The 21,452-nt window shown below is 43.3% G+C and overlaps 1 protein-coding gene and 2 long non-coding RNA genes across 3 annotated transcripts in view; 1 reads left to right on the plus strand and 2 right to left on the minus strand.

Moving 5' to 3' along the window:
- LOC140694031 (uncharacterized) overlaps positions 1–21,452 on the plus strand; it is a 540,346-nt gene that overhangs the window by 407,676 nt on the left and 111,218 nt on the right. The window lies entirely within an intron of this gene.
- LOC140694019 (uncharacterized) overlaps positions 1–21,452 on the minus strand; it is a 129,999-nt gene that overhangs the window by 59,137 nt on the left and 49,410 nt on the right. The window contains exons 3-4 of the mRNA XM_072957508.1: positions 6,037–6,176; positions 1,382–1,600 (exon numbers count right to left, since the gene is read on the minus strand). Coding sequence (XP_072813609.1) covers positions 1,382–1,600; positions 6,037–6,176 — 359 coding nt within the window. The remainder of the gene's footprint in view (positions 1–1,381; positions 1,601–6,036; positions 6,177–21,452) is intronic.
- On the minus strand, positions 9,431–21,433 carry LOC140694030 (uncharacterized). Its single transcript, XR_012069772.1, has 3 exons — positions 21,163–21,433; positions 20,572–20,626; positions 9,431–9,680 (listed from the first exon to the last, which is right to left on the minus strand). It is a non-coding gene; the product is annotated as an uncharacterized lncRNA (long non-coding RNA).

Consider the following 21,452-nt stretch of genomic DNA (forward strand, 5'->3'; position numbering starts at 1 on the left):
TACAGATCATGGCCACGACATGCCTCTCCTCTTCCTTAAGCCATAGAGGTATTTCCGGGGAGGAACAGAAAATTCATCCAGAGCCTGCTAGGTGGGCTCTCGCAGGTGGGACTAGTGTCCCCTGTGCTTCTCACTCACAGTGCTGGTCTAGACATTCTTTTTATTAATTCTCTAGCATCTTCTCCTCCAACGTACCAACAACCAGAAAGTAGGATCTGATCTTAGGTAAGTTCAAGAATCACAGAGCACCACCTCCAAAGCGGGCCCGGTAGCACATGCCAGGTCTTCTGACCGCCACCTGTGGGACCACCATGAGCCCTCTCCAGACTCAAGGACCGAGGCCGTAGGCCGGGGGGACACAGCTTCCCTCACTCACCCCAGCAAAGGAGGACCACGTCTCGGCAAAGGCATCTCACCCTCTTCAGCCCGAGGGACAACACGATAGATATATGGGGAAACAGAGCAGAAGGTGGGGGGTAGGCAGCCCAGAAGAGCTCATCTGTACTTCCGAGGCAAAGTGGGGCCATTGACTTAATCACAGGGACAAAGTGGGAATGAACATTTCCCTGCTCTGTCCCATACACCGTGATACGCCTTTCCCTGCATAAGGAGTTCATTAGGAAGTCCCTGGCGGTGTTTCTGATGTCCTAACTTGGCATGGTGGCTGTCGGGCAGGAAGAGACGGCCTGAGCTGAAAAGGTGCTGGGCCTGGGAGGCAGGTGACAGCGGCTCCAGCCGCAGCTCAACCAGCGCCTCGTTCTGCCTCTCGGGGCTCAGCATCTCATCTATAAGCAAAGGGATGTGCATGTACCAGGACAGGCTGCCCAACAGAAATGAAATGAGAGCCATGTAAAGAAAGTTTCCCAGTTGCCACGTTTAAAATTTGAAACAAAGAAACAAACCAACAAACAAAAAACAAATACTAGAATGTGATTTTAAGAACAGATCTTACTTAATCTACTGTATGTAAAATACTATTATTTTGACATGTAATCAATATAGGAAGTAAAGAGATAGTTTATGTACTTTTACTAGACAAGCCTCAGCGTCTGGTGTGCATTTGACCTACAGCACATCTCAGCTGAGTCCAACCTCCTCCCCAGTGCTCCTAGCATCAGTGGCTTTGGCTACTTTATTGGACAGCAACTCCAGGGGTCCCACCATGTTCCTGGCTGTAAAGCGGGAGTAAGTGTCCACACTAACCCTAAAAGGATCTCTCTGAAATAAAGGCGGATTCACTTTGAAATGTCTGGAAACCGGCGGGCTGCACCTCCCTCCCCCCTTGGCTACAAGACAGACTTCTTCCTTGCTGATCCCTTTCTGGATGTAGGGAAGCAATCCAGCACACAGCCAAGGTGGACTGGCTTCCAGGTAAACTTACCTGCTGTCTGTGTCCAGTCCCATGAAGTCCTCCTTCTCAAACGGGATGCAGGGGAGGGGGATCTTGTCCCCAGAATTCTTGGGGCCACCATCCAGCCACTTGGACTTGAGCAAGATGAAGAGTGACTCAGTGAATTCCTCGATCCTCTTCTCCACCACCCTGCAGTACTCTTAGATTGAAGGCAACGTCGGTGCGCGTCTGCTCGGCTACCTCCCCATGCTGCACAAAGACAAAAAGCTGAGAGTCATTAAGCGATGTGCCATACAGCTCCTCTGCATGTGGAGCTTCTCGAAGGCCTTGGCAGAGAGACATTCGGTAATGGTGACTAGGCCCACGACCTTGGGGTGTTTCTGGAAGACGCTCCACCGATTCTCGGGCACATAGCGGTGCCTGTAGTGGATACAGAGTGTCCACTGGGAGCCACAAGGGCTGATATGGCTAACCGAGGTGAGTAGCTGATAGATGCAAAAGAAATTCTCCTCTGAGATGATCTCTATGGATTGGACCACAACGGGACGAGTCTGGTGGTCCTCAGCACACTGCACGTAGTCAGGGATGCTCATGTTGCAGGCCCTGCCGAGAGGGGAGAGGAGATCGAGGTACATTCTCTGCTGTGTGCTACGGGCCCATCTGGGTTGCGGTGACATGGTGTGTACCAGCCAGAAGACAAGGGAAGCCAAAGCAAATCCAAGGGTACAGTTTGTCCTCAGAGTCTGCATATGGCTACTGTAGCTCGATCACATTACCCAGCTTTTGGTCTAGGCTTCCTGCCTCTGCAGAGAAAGGTCATTTCTTATTTTCTATTTCCAAGCACCTAGCAAGGCCCTGATGCAAAGTCACTGCTCAAAAATGCTGAATAAAGAAATGAACAAAGGAAATGCTTCCCCAACCCCCTTCAGCAGAATATAAAGAAAAGGACCACAGTAGGATCAAAAGATCTGGATTCCTATTCAATTTATTTGAACTCCTAAGCTTCATAATAATGGATAAGAAAACTTGCCTTGGGGTAGAGGGTACTGTTCATTGGTAGAGCATATGCTTAGCATGTACGAGGTCCTGGGTTCAAACCCCAGTACCTCATTTTAAAAATGAAACAAGTAAATACACCTAATTACCCAGCTGAAAAAGTATTTTTTAATTCAAAAGTCAAAAAACACCTTGCAATTGACACAACATTGTAAACTTGACTATACTTCAATTAAAAAAAAAAGCCTTGCCTTACAAGAATATATCTGGATTACGGATGTTTGAAAATGTAAAATGCATAGGGTACCACCTGCATAAAAGGAGGTGACTGTACACATGTTCTATCCCTCCTTTATGAGTTATACTTCCTTTGGGGGGGTTATAACCTCTCAGAGCTAATTTTCTCAGATTAAAAAATATAAACATTACCTGATTCTCAGTACTGCTGAAGAATCAGATAACTCTATGAAAGCATCTGACCCACAGAGTTTACTCAATAAATGTTTGTTGAATGAATGAATAAACAAGCAAAGTGAATGCTGCTCCCTGCCACAAACCATCATAATGGTACTGCCTGGAAATCCCAAGCCCACGTTCACCCGACTCTGCATTAACAATGTGGGTGACCTGGACAGGCCTGTGTGCTTCTCGAAGCCCCAGTTTAATCGTGAATAGAAATAAGGGCAATAACACAAACCTCAAATTGTTAGTGAGTCAGTAATGAATTGTACCCCAACACTGCAAGATGGAACCATTAAGAAAACTGGGCAAAGGGCCCATAGGCCCTCTCCATATAATCTCTTACTACCACATGGGAATCTACATTACATCTCAAAATTAAAAGTCTAATATTTTAAAGAGGTTATCGAGGTTAGGTGAGCTCACTGTCTCAAATAAGGAACACACAGTACAAATAGGACAATGCCCAGCCCATGAGATACACTCAGTTAACATTCCCACTGAGCCCACTAGTCCCTCCAACTTCAGAGCAAGAGGATGGGTCCTCGTGGCAACAGGCCACAGCACCTGAAGCTAACAAAGCTAATGGTGTCCACTTAAAAGAGCCCCTGTCACCACCCTTGTTCTAATTTTCTATTTGTAATTTTATTCTTTTCATTAAATTGGAACTCCAAATTGCATAGAATTCTTACCAGATATCATGATGGCAGCCCTTCAAAACCTGAAAACAGAGATCATGATGGCAGCCCTTCTTGGTGAAACAATAAAATGAAAAGCCATTTCCACAAGACCTCTGTGTAAATCTACTAGGGAACTTCATCCTGGACTGAGGAAGAGGACTGGGGAGTAGGGGGTAAACTGGGACACGGAGAAATATGGGCCACCTGTCCCACAATGGACTTTAGACTAACCCTCACCCTCCAGGAACGTCTAAATACACACAGACAGAGTGCTATGGACAAGAATTTTTTTTAAACAAATCCCTGAATCCCTAGCAGATCTTGTTTCTACCGAGACACAAATGTCTTATTTGTATAATGTTTCACAGAAGCCTTAAAATATTATCACCCCAACTTGACACATCAAGAAACTGAGGTAGAGAAGTTTATCACATTCTACAAGATTAGAGAGAGGCCACGTCAGACACCGTATTTAAATCCAAGTCCCTGCTCCGTTGCTCACACTAGAAAGTGTCACATACTGCCTCTTTCCTGCCCTCTCCCTGCAATAAATCTCTGAATAGTCTTTTCTGTGTCACCTGCAATCAAAATCACATCAATTTTTCACAAAGAGCTATGTCACTCCTTGGAGGACATACCAAAATCTAAAGGGTTGGGTTGAGAGGAGATATTTGCATTTTCTGTTTCTCAAAGGAAACATGGCTTTAAAAGAAACTGAAAAGTATTTATCTAGTCTAAGCGTTCATTGTGCACAGAAAGAAACGGAGGCTCAGAGGAGAAGAGGAAAGGGCGTTATTAACAAATATTGCCTCAGTGCAGCACCAAGCCAGCCCTGGGCACTTCTTGGGGAGGATCTGGAAGGCCCAGGAGAATGAGTGTTAGAAAATAGAAAGAGAAGAAAAATATAAGGCCCCGTCTCTACATCACCATAACATGAATTTCCACCAAATTACCCAGTATGGGTGCAGCCAATATTAAGGTTGTCTAAACAGGTTATTGAAACCTGGAATTCTCAACCATAGTGGAAATTCCAGCATTTACTGTGCTTTTTTCCCAGTTCAATCATCAATTCAGTGGGCATTCTGTACCAGGGACTACAGAGGCCTGGAGTTCTCCCAAATAAATATCTCTATTACCACGTGTGCAAACCACATAAAGGCCACCAGAAGAAAAGCGCCCACAGATAAGATGGAATTACTGAAACTGAAAGCAGCCAAAGAGCATATATTACTAGGAAAAATGGTGCTCCTATAAATGGACTCATGGACATAGAAAGCAAACTGTATTTAGCAGGCAGGAAAGGAGGGATTAACAGATACAAATTAGTAAATATAAAATAAATGACAAGGACCTGCTATATAACACAGGGAACTATATTCAATTTCTTGTAATGAGTTATACTAAAAACAATCTAAAACATATGTATATACATATGCATATGTTTATAACTGAATCTCTGCTGTACACCTGAAACTAACATTGTAAATTGACTACACTTAAATAAAAAATAATTTAAAAAATAAGTAAAAATAAAAGCAACGCCATTAAGAAAAAATAAAAGAACACTCTAATCCCCTTAGCTGTAGGTGGTGGAGAATTCTGGTTGCAAACACCAAGTCCACTGGATCACTCCAGCAATGGCTGTCACTCTTTCTGACCATCAGAGAGTCACTTGTTTCACTGAGGTTTCTTTTCTCTTCTGTGAAAGGCTACAGCTGCAACTAACGATGTATAGAATCTCATCATTCACAAGCCCAACAAGTAGTGAGGACTTCCCATGGGCCAGGCTCTGGACAGAGGAAAATATAGGGTCCGAAATATATTCATGGGTAGAAGAAGTTTGTGCCATAAAGACGTTAATTCTTCCTGTTTTGATAGACAGATTCATTGCAATTCTGATTAGAATTCCTACCAGATTTTTCTTGGAATGTAACAAGTGAATTTATGGTCAAGATTAGCCAAGAAATTTCTTTAGAACCACCACTGGGGAGGCGTGGATAGGTCATTAATTTCCACTGCTCTTTCTGAAGTGATAAAAACGTTCTGGAATAATAATGGTTGCACAACTGTGAATATGCTAAAAGCTGCTGAATTTTACCATTTAAATGGATGGAATTCATGGTGTGTGAACTATATCACAATAACGCTGTTATATGAAAAAATATTTCTTGACAAATATTTTTCTTTTTATACCACTAGTCTGTCCCACAATTTAAGAAAAACAAAAAACCAATACAAACCAAACTGTGCCAGGAGTTCTTTAGGACTGCAATATCCCTGGGTCTCCAAGGCCTCTGGTGATGCTGTTCCTGTTAACACACACTAGCTGGGCTGGGCTAGTTAGGGACTGTAACTGTCTTTTTAAAATCGACGGTCACACGTTTCACCCTTGGAGAGGGAAGGAAGGAGGATATCACAGCTTCATGCCTTCAGCTCATTTTTAACAGAACCAAGCCCTGCTTTCACCACTGTTAATCCCTCTCACTATAAAAACACGTGACATCAACAAGCACCGCCATCATAACACCTGAAAGTGTTCAAGGTACTTACCTGCGGCAGAAACACTGAGGGAGGAGACAGAAGCTTGCTCAGCACTGATGCTCCCTTTTCCCGACTCCACCAGGTGAAGCTGGGCGCTACAGCCAGAGGCTCTCAGCCCGGGGAGCAGCACACACGCCACTGAGCTGGTCCTGAGGGAGGGTGAAAGGGAAAGGAGGGCAGCCCTAGGGGGGAGGGAAAGGGGGGGTGCGGGCTGCAGCCCCGCTCGGAGGCCAGCCCCAGCACCAGCATAAGCCGCCCGCTCCCGTCCAGGTCCGCAGACCACGCCCGCCCGGGAAACAGCCCGCCCATTGGTGGGGACGGGCAGGCGGCCGAGGAGAGGAAGCCCGGCAGGAGAGGACTCGCGGGCGGGAGAGGGGAAGGGGACGCCAGCCGTGGACTGAGGGGATCCCGGCTGCGTGAGAGGTGGCAGGCGCACACCTGGACCTGGACAGCTGTGGCCGGGGCGCCGGGGCAGGTGGTGCTGTCAGAAGGGTCTGGCCAGAGAAATTCAGCTGAACACGGGCTGACTGGCGCCCTTGGGGGCTGTGAAAGGCGGATCACCCTCCCGAAGCCGCCTGAACCCTTTCCCGGGAGCCCCCCACCTTGCACTTCCACAGCCAGAAGCCCCGGCCCCAGGCAGGGACCAAAGGCCTAACGGGCGACAGAGTTGAGAAGCATTTGGGGCCAATCCCCGGCTCGGACATGGAGCTTCGAACCAGCGGACCACCAGGCACCGACAGCGCATGCGCAGGAGGGACATGGATCCTCTCTGGATTCTGCCAGAGAAGGTGGGACAGCGAGGGAGGGAGAAGATGGGAGCGGGTGGAGAAGAGGGGAAAAGTGGAGGGATACAGATGGACAGGAAGAGCAGAGAAGGGATGGGTCTGGATAGGGGAGTGTCGTAGCGGAGTTGGAGAGAAAAAGCTTTACCTCTAGGGCACCCTGAGATGGCAGACCTACCTCTGTACCCTTCTGTAACCGTTCAAGTCCCGCAGCTCATGTTTTACCTCCCTGATCCAGCCTTCCATCAGATGCTTCTGCAGAAACACTACGGGGATCACACCCGTTGCCCCCATGTGGAGCTGGGTTTTCTGTTGCTCTGAGAACCAAGCACCCGCAGGTGTTGTCGCTCAGAACTTCCTTGGGAAGAGTACATATTCCCCTTTTACACGCTGGGAAACAGGCAGGAAGGATCACTGCCTTAGCTCCACTGTCCCAGGTGTTGGGCTGGCGGGGAGTGTTGTGGTACAAGATCAGAGCCCCAGACAGAGCAGACTGCCTGAGTGTTGGTGCATAGTCCCCATCCCTCCTGGGTAAACCATACCCCAACCTAGTGGAAACATCAAGGGCTCACAGTGGTTTCCTGGGGGTGGGAGAGCTGTCCTCATGTGAAGGAAAAGTCCAGCTGGGCTAACAAGCTAAGTCACAAATCTAAGTGTGATAAGTGTCGGTTTACTGATCTAAGTTCTGCTGGGCTATCTCGTAAATCTGAAGTTTAGTGTCAGTTTATTGGGCTAACAACCTAACTCGTAATTCCAAGCTCAACAAGTGTCAGTAATGTGAACTATTACGAATTGATAAGTTCCAGTGTACTGATTCCTTGCATTTTGTTCTTTGAGTCTTATTGGCTAATATCCCCTTACTTGTATTGAAGTCTTTAAAACCTCATGTGCACGTCTTGGAGGTGCTCAGAACTTCGGAGCAGAAGCCCCTCTGAGCCCGCCGGCATAATAATTCTGAGTACTCCAGCACTCCGATTGGTGCTTGTTTCTTGGCTGGCCTGTTTCCATAACACTCAGCTCCAGTGCCCTGCTTTCTAGGTAGATAGGAGTGTTACCAAATCCAAATTCATTCTCCTCAGTGCAGGACAGGCCAATAAGTTTGGAAACCAGATGTTGGGGCTTGGAATAGCAAGTTTCTGTAGACCTAGTTGGCAAACTAATGTTCTGGAAAACCATCTCCCCAAGTCACAATTCAGGCTCCTTTCCTACGTGCTTGGTTGTTACAAACTTCTTAGTGTAGGAATTCCTTCTTGTTAGAATCCTTTGTTCTTACAGCTATCTGCGTGGGTCAGATCCCTGTAAATCTCCAACAAAACAAACGTTATTTTCTATTCTGCAATTTGCTATCTTTTAATGAATGAAAAAGTGTTAAATATCCTTAAAGGTCAGAGCTTCAGAATAAGCTCTCCTGTGTATTTCAGGCTCTAGGCAACAATTTTTTACAAGCAAGATGAAGCCTAGGAGACAGAGCATAGGGTTAAATTCAAAGGAACAGATCTAATATGGAGTCAGATTTGTTCTGTTCTATTACCCGGGCAGAAGCCACTTGAGGATTTAAATCTCTTTAAGTTAAAAATAACTAAAATTTTAAAGGAATTTACATACATAGGTGGGAATGTGCAAAGCATATCTGGAAAAGCACCCAAAAGATAGTAAACAGTGGCATCTCCAGAGAGGGCTGAAAGAACAGAGGATGAGGGAAAACTTCTTTCACTTGTGTATTTTTGTGCTCTGTTTGAGTTTTTTTTTTTAACCATTTGCTTGCATTTCTTTTTCAGTTAAAATAATGTGTAATGGAGCAAAGGAGTAACTAGCTTAGCAAATACAGCAGCCATGGAATCACTAAGTCATCACTTTTGATTTAAGCCAGAAAGCATTTATTGACTCTCTCCAATGTGCTCAGTCCTGTTTTAAGACTTCTTTTATTATAATAATAATAATTATTATTATTATTATTATTATTATACTATTATTATTTCTAGTACTATTACTATTACTATTATTACTATTATTTTATGAAATAATAACATGGTATACCTCACCACTGCCCATGGCTGGTGGAAAACCAACTGAGTTTTTCTTGTGTTGTTTTCCAAGGAGTAGAGATGAGTTTATAAACAGAACACATCTTCAGGGCAAAACAGGCAGTGTGCATTACCAGCAGGTCAGACAGCAATGAAGGGTTTTCAATTGAGGCGCAAAGAAGCTGAGAGAGAAAGCCTCAAGGACACTACAAAAAGCTGCCCAAACTGCCATCTCCATGGTACTACTGAAATAGGAAAGAACAAATCTGATTCCACATTTGATCTGTTTCTTTGACTTTAACAAAGCCAAGTTAATATGCTCCGGTCTTTTCATGGGTTATGATGTCACAGAGGAAACGGACAGGTCAACAAGGAACCACTCTGCCGTGATCACGGAGCCGGGGAAAGGGATGGGTTGCAAGATGTATGAAGCAGCCGCAACTGTGCCCGTGCTTCTAGGCAGGTATCCAAAATCGCCTCGACAAGGTGTCAAACATTTGTGCCCACGTCCTCATCAACAGACATGTATTAAAGACAAATGGAAACATATAAAAGGCCAATACCCTTGCTGGGTACACCGTCCAAAGAACAAAGTCTCAGTTTGACAACTGGCCATCTCGGTTCCATGGGATTCATTCTTGGAGAACCTTAAAAACCACTCTTCTGTCCTCAAGAATTTCTGCATATTTGTCCTATCTTTGGCTCAGGGATGCAGCACGTTCAAGTGAACTTTAATGTCTGCACAGATTTGACTGTCTTTCTCCAGGTTCATTTGTCCATTCCAATGAGGCCTGAGCTATGTCCATCCTCCGTAAGATCTATTCCCTCCAGTGACAGTTCATTGAGCCTGCAATTAAAAGCCAAGTGAACAAGACTGTCCTCAGCTAAAAATTTCACCCACCCTTCACTGTTTTCTTAATCTCCTCTCCTGGCTAATTGCAACAGACTAACACCTCCCTCCACCAAGATTACCAACTACGTCATTTTGTCTCCCCAAAGAGAAAGTAAGGTCCATAATAGAGGAGACAACTACATAGTCACCTCTGAATTCGTAGCATATAGAAATGTTAATAAATAGATCTATGATTATGGCTTCTTTCCTTTAAAACCTTTCTGGTTATTTGAATGAGACCTTGGAAGGGAGGTGTTTGCTGTCCAGTATCTTGATCCACAAGACTCTGGAGGCCTTTTTCGGAATGGCTGTTCACTGATTCATTCAAAACACAACTTATCAATCAAGGAGTATCTGTGCTTTTCTGCCAGGTGTTTGTGGTCACTCTAATGCCAGAACAACTTTAAATTATATCCTTACTTTTGATTTCTTATTTTTCCCCTCTTCCAACAAAATTGACTTTCCTTAATTTCTTGCCTTGAGGAATTTTTTTTTTTCCTATTTCACCCTTTAGTAAACCAAGATCCTCAGGATGGGCTTGGCCCATAATATGATCCCCCATCCAACTCCTAGTGTCAGAGGCCTGGGGCTCACATCCTGCCCTCCTGTCAAGGCAACTGAAAATCAGTTCAGGATCAAACCAGCACCCCAGGGATTCTAAGGCTCGCATATCTCCCAGAAACCCTGCTTTCTCATTTGTCTTGGCTTCTGAGAATTTTCCCTCACTTTCTTGACAATTAGTTGTGCAGCTTGAAAGATGAGGAAGGAAGGTTTTATTTCTTAATCAGCATTTTAAGGAACTTGTGTAATGAAAGTTTTCACGAGTTTCTAGAACCCTCCATTGCCGAGAAAGAAAACACACTAGACATTTTCTAAATTTAGCTCCCATGTGCATTTTTTCTTTGTTTTTGTTTTCTTAACTGTTAACAGACATTTTTTAATTAAAAAAAATAAGGCCCCAAAAAGGATAGAACACTGAAGGGGCAATCAAAATTAAAGGGCAAAGACAGAAAAATGATAACTACTCTACAAAGTTAATATAATACATACACTATGTATCAGATCAGCAATTCTCAGTAACAGCTAATTGAAACATGACCATGAGGTAAAATTTCTCTCCTGTCAGGACATGGCCAACAGAAAATACAATTAAACCAACAAACTAATATCCTAAGTCTGGCGAGGTACAGAAGGCTACAAGCTAAATGTGTCTTCTTCTGGAAAAGAGGAAGACACACCAGCTCTTTTCTGTGGAGCCTGAGCCCACGGGAGGACGGTGAAGTGAGCTCTGTAAGTACCCAATTAGCAAACTGAGTGATGAATAAATAGACGTAAGCTTTGATGACAGAGGTGATACTACTATTCATTTGTCCTGTAAAGTATGACTTCCGTTCAGTGATCAATACTTCGGTGTCCTCAGGAGTTGACATTATTCGAAAATGCACAGCCTGGGCGCAGACCTCCACTTTCAGCTCGTGACACTGCACTTAGATGTCACAAGGGCACCTCCAACTCCACCTGCAAAGAGCTGACTTCACGGTGCTCCTCCAATAGCCGTCCTGCCCAGGGCCTCTGGTCGGGGGCTAAGTTCTCCGTGCCTCTCCCAACTCAGACCCATCACTCACAGATGTGAATGGACCCCTCCTTCAGGGCCCAGATATCCTCAGACACCGAGTCCCACCACCCACACCTGACCTACCAGATACTCACTGGCACTCACTCAGCACTGACTCTGTGCTGGGACCTTGCTGCACACTGCAAACGTTATCTCACTGGATCTCCACAACAGTCCTGGGAATTATGTACATCGCTGCTTCAATTGATTAGATAAATTGTTTCACTTCCTTGAGTGCGTCATTCAAACTGACACGGCTACTGAGCCACAAGCCTGGGCCTGAAAACCACTTGAAAATTGAACACTGCTACACCTCGCAGCCACCCTACTCTGACTCATCACATCACCTCCTGCCAAGCCTTCTAAATGTTTCCAAGCATTCTACAAGACAAAAGTGAACTACGAGAGCACCCCACTCTCCAACATAAAATCTGTCAATGATGGTCCGCTGCCCTTAGGAGAAAGCCCCACCAGGCCTGAGCACAGCCCAACGGCCCAGCATCCGCGTTCCCTGCGCGGCCACGCCGCCTCACCCAGTACGCAGCTCTACACGTGCCTTCTCTAGGACAGGGATGCAGACTCCGCACAACCCAGGGCTTGTCTCACTTGAACAATGATCACCTTCTTCAGTGTTCATCTTCTTCTTTGCTGACCCTCAGAAAAATGTTTTCTCATGATGAATCAATATCTTTTTCCTTATAACTTCCCATCATTGATAATGAGCTCCCCCGAAAGAGAGAAGACCTAATTGTCAGTCTCCTTATCTGTAAAGTGAGATTAACAAGGAAATATGTGAGGTTTTATGAGAAATAATATTCATGTGAGGCTGAGGGACAATTCCATCATACGATAAGCACTCAATATGTGCTTAATTAATATTAATAAGAATATATTGCATTCCAGCAACCTTCAATCAATTTTTAATGACTTTGTCCAACAGACTACTGACAAACTGTTGGACGAACCACTTTGAGCAGATCAGCACAAGCGTACTGGGATAGGTAAGCGCTGACTCCAGTTGCAGCTGCAGCCACCCAGCACTACGGGGTGGGGGCAGTTTGCTCAAGCTCTTACATGTTGCTTGAGCATTTAGTTATCGTTATTGATTAAAGACAGGTGGGGGTTCTTTAGTCAAAGCACCTGAAACATAAATCTTCAAAGATTGATGCAAATTAGGTTTCAAGAACAACACTCTCACTAGAAATTATTTGAAAATCATAGTCTTAGCTACTCCGCACATCAAAAGGGCATGTTCTTAATGTATCTGACTAAATACACCGAAAGGGTTGTTTAAAAGTAATTACGATGAAGCCATCCTGAATAAGCTCCAGTATCATCTGCACAAAGCCCCACCCAAGGGTCTCATTTCACATTTCCACATAGGTGTTCAGGTAGCTTAACTTGGGTCTTGGTTTCTTATAACACGGGGCGGGGAATAGTTGTGGATAGATTTAAGTAGCAAATATATAACTAGGGTAATTGCTGTTAAGGAATTCTAGAAATAAGAAGATTGATATATAGTCCCACCCATAAGAAACTCAGCATGTCCAATTACAGCAGCATTAAAAATAAAATGAGGGATACATTTAACAAAAGTTTACAAGATTTGTACATTGAACTTTTTGAAGTATCACCAAAATAAATTTTAAAAGATCTACATATATGGAAGACATCCCATTTCCATGGAATGATAGACAGTATTATTAAAAATATTAAGACTCCTCAAAATGATCTACATATACAGTGGAATCCCTATCAAAATTCCAGCTGACTTCTTTGCAAAAATTGAAAAACTGATCCCAAAATTAATATGGACGTGCAAGGGGCCCAGGATAGCCAAAACAACCTTGCAAAAGAAGAGTAAAGTTGGAGGACTCACTTTAAAAGGTAGTAAAATGCTATAGTAATAAGTCAGTATGATGCTGGCATAAGTTTGGATAAATAAATCTATGAGACACAATAAAAACCCACGGGGAAAAACTTACATTTACAGACAGTTTTCCACTACGGGGCCAAAAACACCCCATTGAAAGAATAGTCTATTCAACAAATTGTGCAGGGACAGCTGGGTATCTGCAGGCAAAAGAATCAATCTGGAATCTGAACACCCATATTTTATATAACAAATAAAAATTAAAACAAAGTAGATCACAGACAGAAATGTAAAAATTAAACCTATAAACTTTCTAAAAGAAGACACAGTATAAATCTTTGTGGTCCTAGGATAGGCTTTGGTTTCCTGGATACAATACCAAGAGCACAAGTGATAGAAGAAAAAAGCAGATAAACTGGACTTCATCAAAATTAAAACCCTTTTCTTACAAAGGACATCATCAAGAAAGTCAAATGACAGGGGAAATGGGTATCTCAAGTCAGAGAGTGCGTGCTTAGCAAGAAAAATAAAATAAATCATTACATCTAACTACCTCCCCTGTAAAGAAATTGTTTTAATGTTTAAAAAAAATAAAGTGAAAGACAATGTGCAGAATAGAAGAACAATTTTGCAAAACATGTATCTAATAAGAGAGTAGCATCCAGGATATATAACGAATTCTTACAACTGAACAATACAATAAAACAGACCCAATTTTTAAATTTACCACGAATTTAGATACATATACAAATGGCCAATAAGCATATGAAAAGATGCTCAACATCACTAGACAAATCAAAATCAAAATGAGATCTCATTTTACACCCACTAGGATGGTTATTACCAAATCATGGACAATAACAAATGTCATTCAGGAGGCAGAGAAACCTCATATGCGGCCAGGGGAAAGGGACAATTGTGCAACTTCTTTGGAGAAGTCTGGTATTTCCTCAAAAGCTTAGAGTTATATGGCTCAGTAATTCCACTCCTATATGTAGAGTCATCCCTCAATACCCTTGGGTGGTTGGTTTCAGGAACCCCACACCCTGGATACCATAATCCAAGGATGTTCGAGTCCCTTTACAATCAGCCATCTGGATCCATGTAGTGGAAACTACAGATATGCAGGGCCAACTGTACAGCCAACAGAATGAAAACATATTCTCATAAAAATTTCACATCAATATTCATAGCAGTATCATTCAGAGTAGCCAAAAGTTACTAACAATATCCATCCATCAATGAACGGATAAACAAATTTACCAAGAATAGGCCCACAAACTTTTGGTCATTGAAACTTTGACAAAGGAGGTGAGAACATACAATGGAGTAAAGACAGCCTCTTCAGCAAATGGTGCAGGGAAAACTGCACAGCTGCATGTAAATCAATGAAGTTAGACTACTCCCTCACAGCATACACAAAAATGAATTCAAAATGTGTTAAAGAATTAAACATGTAGACAAGACACTATAAACCTCTTAGAAGCAACCATAGGCAAAACATGTGACATACATCTCAGCAATGTTTTCCTAGAGCAGTCTACTCAAGCAATAGAAAAACAACCAAAAATATACAAGAGGGATCTAATTAAACTTACAAACATTTGCACAGCTATGGAAACAGTAAGCAAAACAAAAAGACAACCAACCTATGGAATGGGAGAAAATATTTGCAATAAATGAAACTGCTAGGGGCTTAATTCCCAGAATATGTAAACAGCTTTTACACTTAATAAGAAAGAAAAACAAACAATTCAATTCAAAAATTGGCAGAAGTCCTAAAGAAACATTTCTCCAATGAAGACGCACAAATGGCCAGTAGGCACATGAAAAAATGTTCAATATCATTATCAGAGAAATGCAAATCAAAACTGCAATCAAATATCACCTCTCACCAGTCAGAATAGCCATCATTCAGAAGTTCACAGACAATAAATACTGGAGAGGCTGCGGAGAATTGGGAACCCTCCTACACTGTGGTGGGAATGCAGTTTGGTGGAGCCATTGTGGAAAAATGTATAGAGGTTCATCAAAGACAAAACCTTGACCTCCCAGATGACCCAGCAATCCCACTCCTGGGCATATATCCAGAAGGAACCCTAATTAAAAAAGACACCTACACCCCAATGTTCACAGCAGCACTATTTACAATAGCAAGACATGGAAACAACCGAAATGTCCACTGACAGATGGCTGGATAAAGAGGTCGTAGCATATTTGTCCTATAGACTACTATTCAGCCATAAAATAATAATAAAATAATGCCATTTGCAGCAACATCAATGGACATGGAGAATGTCATTCTAAGTGAAGTAAGCCAGAAAGAGAAAGGAAAATACCACATGATATTGCTGACATGTGGAATCAAAAAAAAAAAAAAAAAAAGAAAGAAACAAAAAGATAAATTTCTCTACAGAACAGAAACAGACAGAGTCACAGAAACCAAACTGTGGTTACCAGAGGGGGGAGGGTGTGGGAAGGAATAAATTGGGAGTTCAAGATTTGCAGTTACTGAGTATGTAAAGAATAAACAGCAAGTTTATACTGTATAGCACAGGAGAATATATTTAATATCTTATAGTAACTTATGTTTAAAAACAGTATGAAAATGAATGCAGGTATGTTCCTTTTTAACTGAAGTCTTGTGCTGTAGACAAGAAACTGACACAACATTATAAACTGACTAGACTTCAATGAAAATATTTTTAAATAGACTAAAACCAAAAAAAATGGAAAAGGATATTATCAAACAAAAAGAATAAAGTACTGATTCAGGCTACAATATGGATGAACCTTGAAATTTTATGCTAAAATAAGCCAGACACAGAAAGCCAAATAGTGCCCTTTAAGGTGAACTGTATCTAAGCGTTTATTGTACTACTCCTGTAAATTTTCCAGAGGTTTGAAATCTATCAATATCAAAATAAAATGTATTATGCATTAAAAACTTAAAACGCTTCCTCACAGGAGGGCTTTGATTATTAAATGCAGAAACGCATATAAAGCTCTTGGAAAAACAATTTGCACGTCCACACACAGTCACTGCTGTCACTGCCACTCAGAGGGTGGTGCCAGCGCTGATGAGAGCTGCCTCCACTCGCTCCCCTGCAGAAAGGAGTGAAGGCCTGAGCTCTGCCAGGCAGGGTGAGCGTGAACCTGAGTCATACACAGCCACGTTCCAGACTCTGCGTTACCCAACTTTCTTATACAAACTGCAACATGTAATGTAAACACGCTAGAGGGATGTATCTTACAACACAGGGAATACAGACAATGTTTTACAGTAACTATAAATGGAGCATCTATTGTACACCTGAAACTAATATCATATTTTAAATCAGCTATATCTCTATAAAAAATTAAAAAATATTTTTAAAATGTTATCACTTTAATATTCAAATCGGTTTTTAAGTAAATACTAAACAGCTTAGAATATATAAAAGCATTTAATTGTGCTGTTTGTTTGCATATTTACATTCAGCCTCTTGCTAAAAGAGAATTTAAACAATTTTTTTAAACACAGTTTAACAACCATAACAACAAAAAGGCAAAACGGAGAGTGAAGAGAAAATGGAGATTCAATACTTAAATGAAACCAGGGGGAGATAAACTCATAAAAATGGATTCCATGAAGTCAGGGCAAGTGTTAAAGGCCGACTACAAATTCAGCTGTAAGATTCTTGGCAGCTAAAGCAAAAAGAAAATGATGAAGGGGCGGGTGGTAGAGCATGTGCTTAGCGTGCACGGGGTCCTGGGTTCAAGCCCCAGGGCCTCCACTAACAGATAAATACATCTAATTACCTTCCCACCAAAAGAACCCCAAAGAAAAGATAAAGAGAAATTTCTTTCCCAAAAAACCCTGATATTAAACTTGGGTTAAATACTTAAAAACAGATAAAAAGAAAAATAAAAAAGATAAGTGACACTGTGAAGGAAAACCCCAGCTGGGCTAACAAGCTAAGTCACAAATCTAAGTGTGATAATGTCGGTTTACTGATCTAAGTTTTGCTGAGCTACCTGGTAAACCTGAAGTTTAGTGTCAGTTTAATGGGCTAATAAGCTAACACGTAAATCCAAGGACAACAATTGTCAGTAACGGGATCTGTTCCAAATTGATAAGCTTCAGTGTACTGATTCCTTGCTTTTTGTTGTTTGAGCCTTATTGGCTAATAGCCCCATACTTGTAATTAACCCTATAAAACCTCATGTGCACGTCTTGGAGGTGCTCAGAGCTTTGGAAAAGAAGCCCCTCTGAGCGTGCCAGCATAATAAATATCAGTACTACAACCCTGTGAGTTATACTTGTTTCTTGGCTTGCCTGTTGTTTCTATAACAACACAAGCGATAATGCCCGTGAGATAAATCTGCGGAGGTTGCTGTCAGGTCCCCATGTCTCACGTAGGAAAATCTGAAACATTTTTCTCACCATTCAGGGTCATCATAAGCCCACCTCACACCTCCCGCAGTTAAATGCAAGAGCACAGGTAGGGCCAGACGTTTGCTGTCTCTGTGTCATCACAGTGAGACAGGATGGAAGGGGGAAGAGCACAGCCATTCAAGGAAGGCCACAGCAATTAACATCAAAATGTTAAAGGATTCAACCCCCAATAGGCCTTGAGGCTCAGGATGAAGAGATTTAACTTCTAGCAGATCTTGAGCTTCAGTAAACATCCATTGTATTAGTAACTTGGTCAATAACATGCCCCAGGCAACATGGCAGTCCCAATGCTAGCCACAAAAGGTCAAAGGGTGGGAAATGGCCAACTCCCTGGGAATCCCAGCGCCTTACCCTAAGGCTGGTCCTTCTACTTATTAGCATATGAAAACACCAAGCCCAAGAAAACAAGCAACACAGTGCCACCTCGCGGTCACCACTCTCTCTCCCTCTTTGGGGAAGGCCCTCAATCTGTGGAGTGTGTACCTACTTCTAATATGAGCATCAAACCCCCACACATCGTGACGTTTCTCTTGCATTTCAATGTATCTCTCTGAATAAATCTACCTTTACTCAACACTGGCTTGCTCTTGAATTCTTTACTGCATGAAGTTAAGGAACAAAATCTGGTGGGGCACATCCCAGGGGCTCAATGAAAGCCTGGGACACAGCCCTTCTCATGCCCAACGTTTTTTATTCTTGTATCAACAGGACTGGGCTGTGAAGGGAGGTCTGATGCCACAGCTAAGGGACAGAAGCAGCCTCCAGGGCTCCAATTGGTGGGCAGTCTCTCCCCCAGCATGGGTCTTGGGGTCTGCCCGGTTCTCTGTGTTTCTCTGTTGTGCTGACTCCCCAGCCAGACAGCGTACTCCTAGGCTTGTCCCCACAAAACCCTTCTCTCCAAAATACAAGCACATCATGTCACAATCCTCTTGTTCAACAAGGAAATGTTCAGCCCACTTTTTTTCTCCCCAATAAAGTACCCAACTGTCCTCGCTCCCATCACACCACTATTTTCTTTGTGAGAACTCTGCACTCGCCACACCCCATCCTGAACACAGGTGCCTTACTGGCTGTGATTGAGATGTTTCTTTCTCACACAGCCTGCGTCCTTTCACTTTCCCTTTGTTACCTTAAAAAAGCATTTCCTGAGTCACTCACCCCTCTGATTCTGAACTAACAAAGTGCTGAGGTTGCAGTCACTATATGCATACATCCCAGTTTTGGCTAGGTTTCCATCACAAGATCTTCATTAAGGAGCTGCATCAAGAAGTTTAAAGAGGCTATTCTTACATCTGAGTGGAGGAGCCTGCAAAAAGTTGAATGGCTTTGAAGAGAGAGTTAACCAGGGACAAAGAAGTTGCAGGTCCTAGTCAAAAGTGTCATGAGGCAAAATGTTCTCCCAAGGCTCAGTGTGGCTTATGAACACGGAGTCGGCGGGGAGGAGGTGACAGGCAGTGAGTAGGGTGAGTGATACGGGTTACGCTCCCCCAGCTGGGGAAGAAAAGGTTTTTTCCAGTTTTCCAAACAATTTCTTACTACCTTTTTCTATTATTGTCACATACTATTTCCAACGAATTAAGCATATCAATGTCAGTCATTTGGGCCACTTGGGAGAAGCTACACGATGCCATTCACAGGGCTGGGACATGACAGCCACACCAGTCTAGATTGAAAGAACAGTCGGGGTATTTGCAAGGTAATCACGGGCATGCAGCAAACTCCCCAGCTTCAATGACCTCATCTCAATGCTGGGGCCAAGAAAACTACCAAGCAAAGTGCGTGTTGATTATGGCCAACATCTGTTTACTAGGTAAGTGCCCGTGAAAGCTGCCGCTTAATGGGGAATGAGTACGATCAACGAGGCCCTGTCTACCTGGCCACACGCGCCCTGCCTTCCTGCCTTGGTGCAGCAGCAGAACTTGTTTAGCTGAGATGAACACCCCCAGAGCAGCCTCGACGGGAAAGCTCCCAGCTCTGCACGGCGAGACGTGTTCCTTTCCTTCTCAGAGCTGATCACAATTTGCTGTCGTCTGTTTTTATGTTTATCCCTTTTGTAACTGTCTCTCCTTCGGAGTTTTTGCTCAAGCAGCACAGGGCCAGATATGTCTTGCGGCCTGCCGGATATTCTGGGCAGGGAAACAGCCGACTCCATATCTGGCTCTGGTGCTGAACAGAGAGGGCAGAAGGCCCAGGGGGCCATGCTGAACCGAGGCCTCTGCACCCAAAATTATGGTCTGATTTTGGGCAAATTATACAGTCTTTTTACCATGAGATTCCTCATCTGTCCATGAAAATAACTGTCCATGGCACATGGAATTACAAGGATTATAGGAAATCACCAAATTCATAACCTAGCCAAGGGGCTACAAGTGCATCCTCAACAGACAAATGCTGCCTTCACGGCTCTGACACATGCTAAGCGGGGCGGCCCCACACAGTGAACACTGCTAAGTGCCAGTGGGTTAAGTGCTTCATGTGTGCTATAATACTCTTTAGATCTTACAACAATCCCAGGGTGAAACGAATGTTATGCCCATTTCACAGATTCACCAACAGGTTAAGAGATTTTGAATTCTATTCCAAGGCCCTATGGTGAAGAAATGGCAATTTAAACCGGAATCTGGGCCCAGGCCTTGGCTCCATCTCTCTCCAATCCACCTGACCACTTGCCTTTGAATTCCACCTCTCCAATACACAAATTTCAGCCGGCCAGCTCTTAAATGCAATTTGTGCAGTTTGTCAATGTTGGTTAATTACCATAAACTGTTCTCAGAAACCACTACAGTAAAGAACTTGGACTTAAGGAATTCTGCATTGCGTTCTCCTGCAATGTGCAGGATCCCTTTCCTACACCTCCAAATCCAAGTGTATGCTTCCTCCCTGTTTATGTTTGCACACGGCTTATTAAAGCAGAAGGTACCTGCAGTAATTCCATCTCGGTTGCTTTCCAAGGTTGCAGATTATCCATAATCAGTCTGTGAACGAAAATACTACAATGTGAATGAGAATACTGCAACCATGACAGTAAACAAAGAATACTGAAACCAAGTCATTAAAGGCTGCCGCCACCCCCCAGCTAGGACAGGCCTGCAGCTCAGCTGCTACAGCAACTCACAATGGTGTCATCTGAGCAGACTCAGAATAAGAAAGGACAGGCTACTGGCCCGAGATAGCTAGGTGCTTGTCTAAAAAATGAATTCAGTGTGTCCAAATATTTGCTTCCTCTCACACATACAAAAGTACTAAATTCTTGAACTTGAGATACCTGGCTTTCTTTAGATAACAAGCAATCTTTTATTGTTCCAACAACCTGGTCTTTGTTGTAAAGCTCCTATATATCCTAGCTCTGCCTCAACCTCTTGGGAGCAGTCCCTCAGAGAGTTCTGACAGGCTGTCATCCCGGCTCGAGTCCTCCCGCCAAATGAAACATAACTCTTAACTTTTAGGCTGCACATGTATTTCAGTCAACAGTTTTGGACACCATGAAGCACCACAGCAGATTTCTCTCCACCTGAACTCTCCAAGTAACCGGAGCCTTGGTACCAGCAGTGGCCCTTTGTGCCCATCCACCTCCTCGGGGAGTCCAGATGAATTTGGGTGAGTCTCTCTTGGTTCTCGGATCTCACATATTGGTTGATGATCCTAAGTTTATCTGGCGGTGTATCCAGGTACGTGGCCCTCCAGTTGAAAGAACCTGAGGTGAATTACCCACCCAGTGGAGACATATTGGGTGGGGCCTGGTTGAAAGATAACAGGAAATATCCACCTTGAGGATATGTCCAAAGTGGGGCTGGTGGAAAC

This window comes from Vicugna pacos, unplaced genomic scaffold, assembly GCF_048564905.1.
Source record: "Vicugna pacos unplaced genomic scaffold, VicPac4 scaffold_20, whole genome shotgun sequence".
Taxonomy (NCBI): domain Eukaryota; kingdom Metazoa; phylum Chordata; class Mammalia; order Artiodactyla; family Camelidae; genus Vicugna; species Vicugna pacos.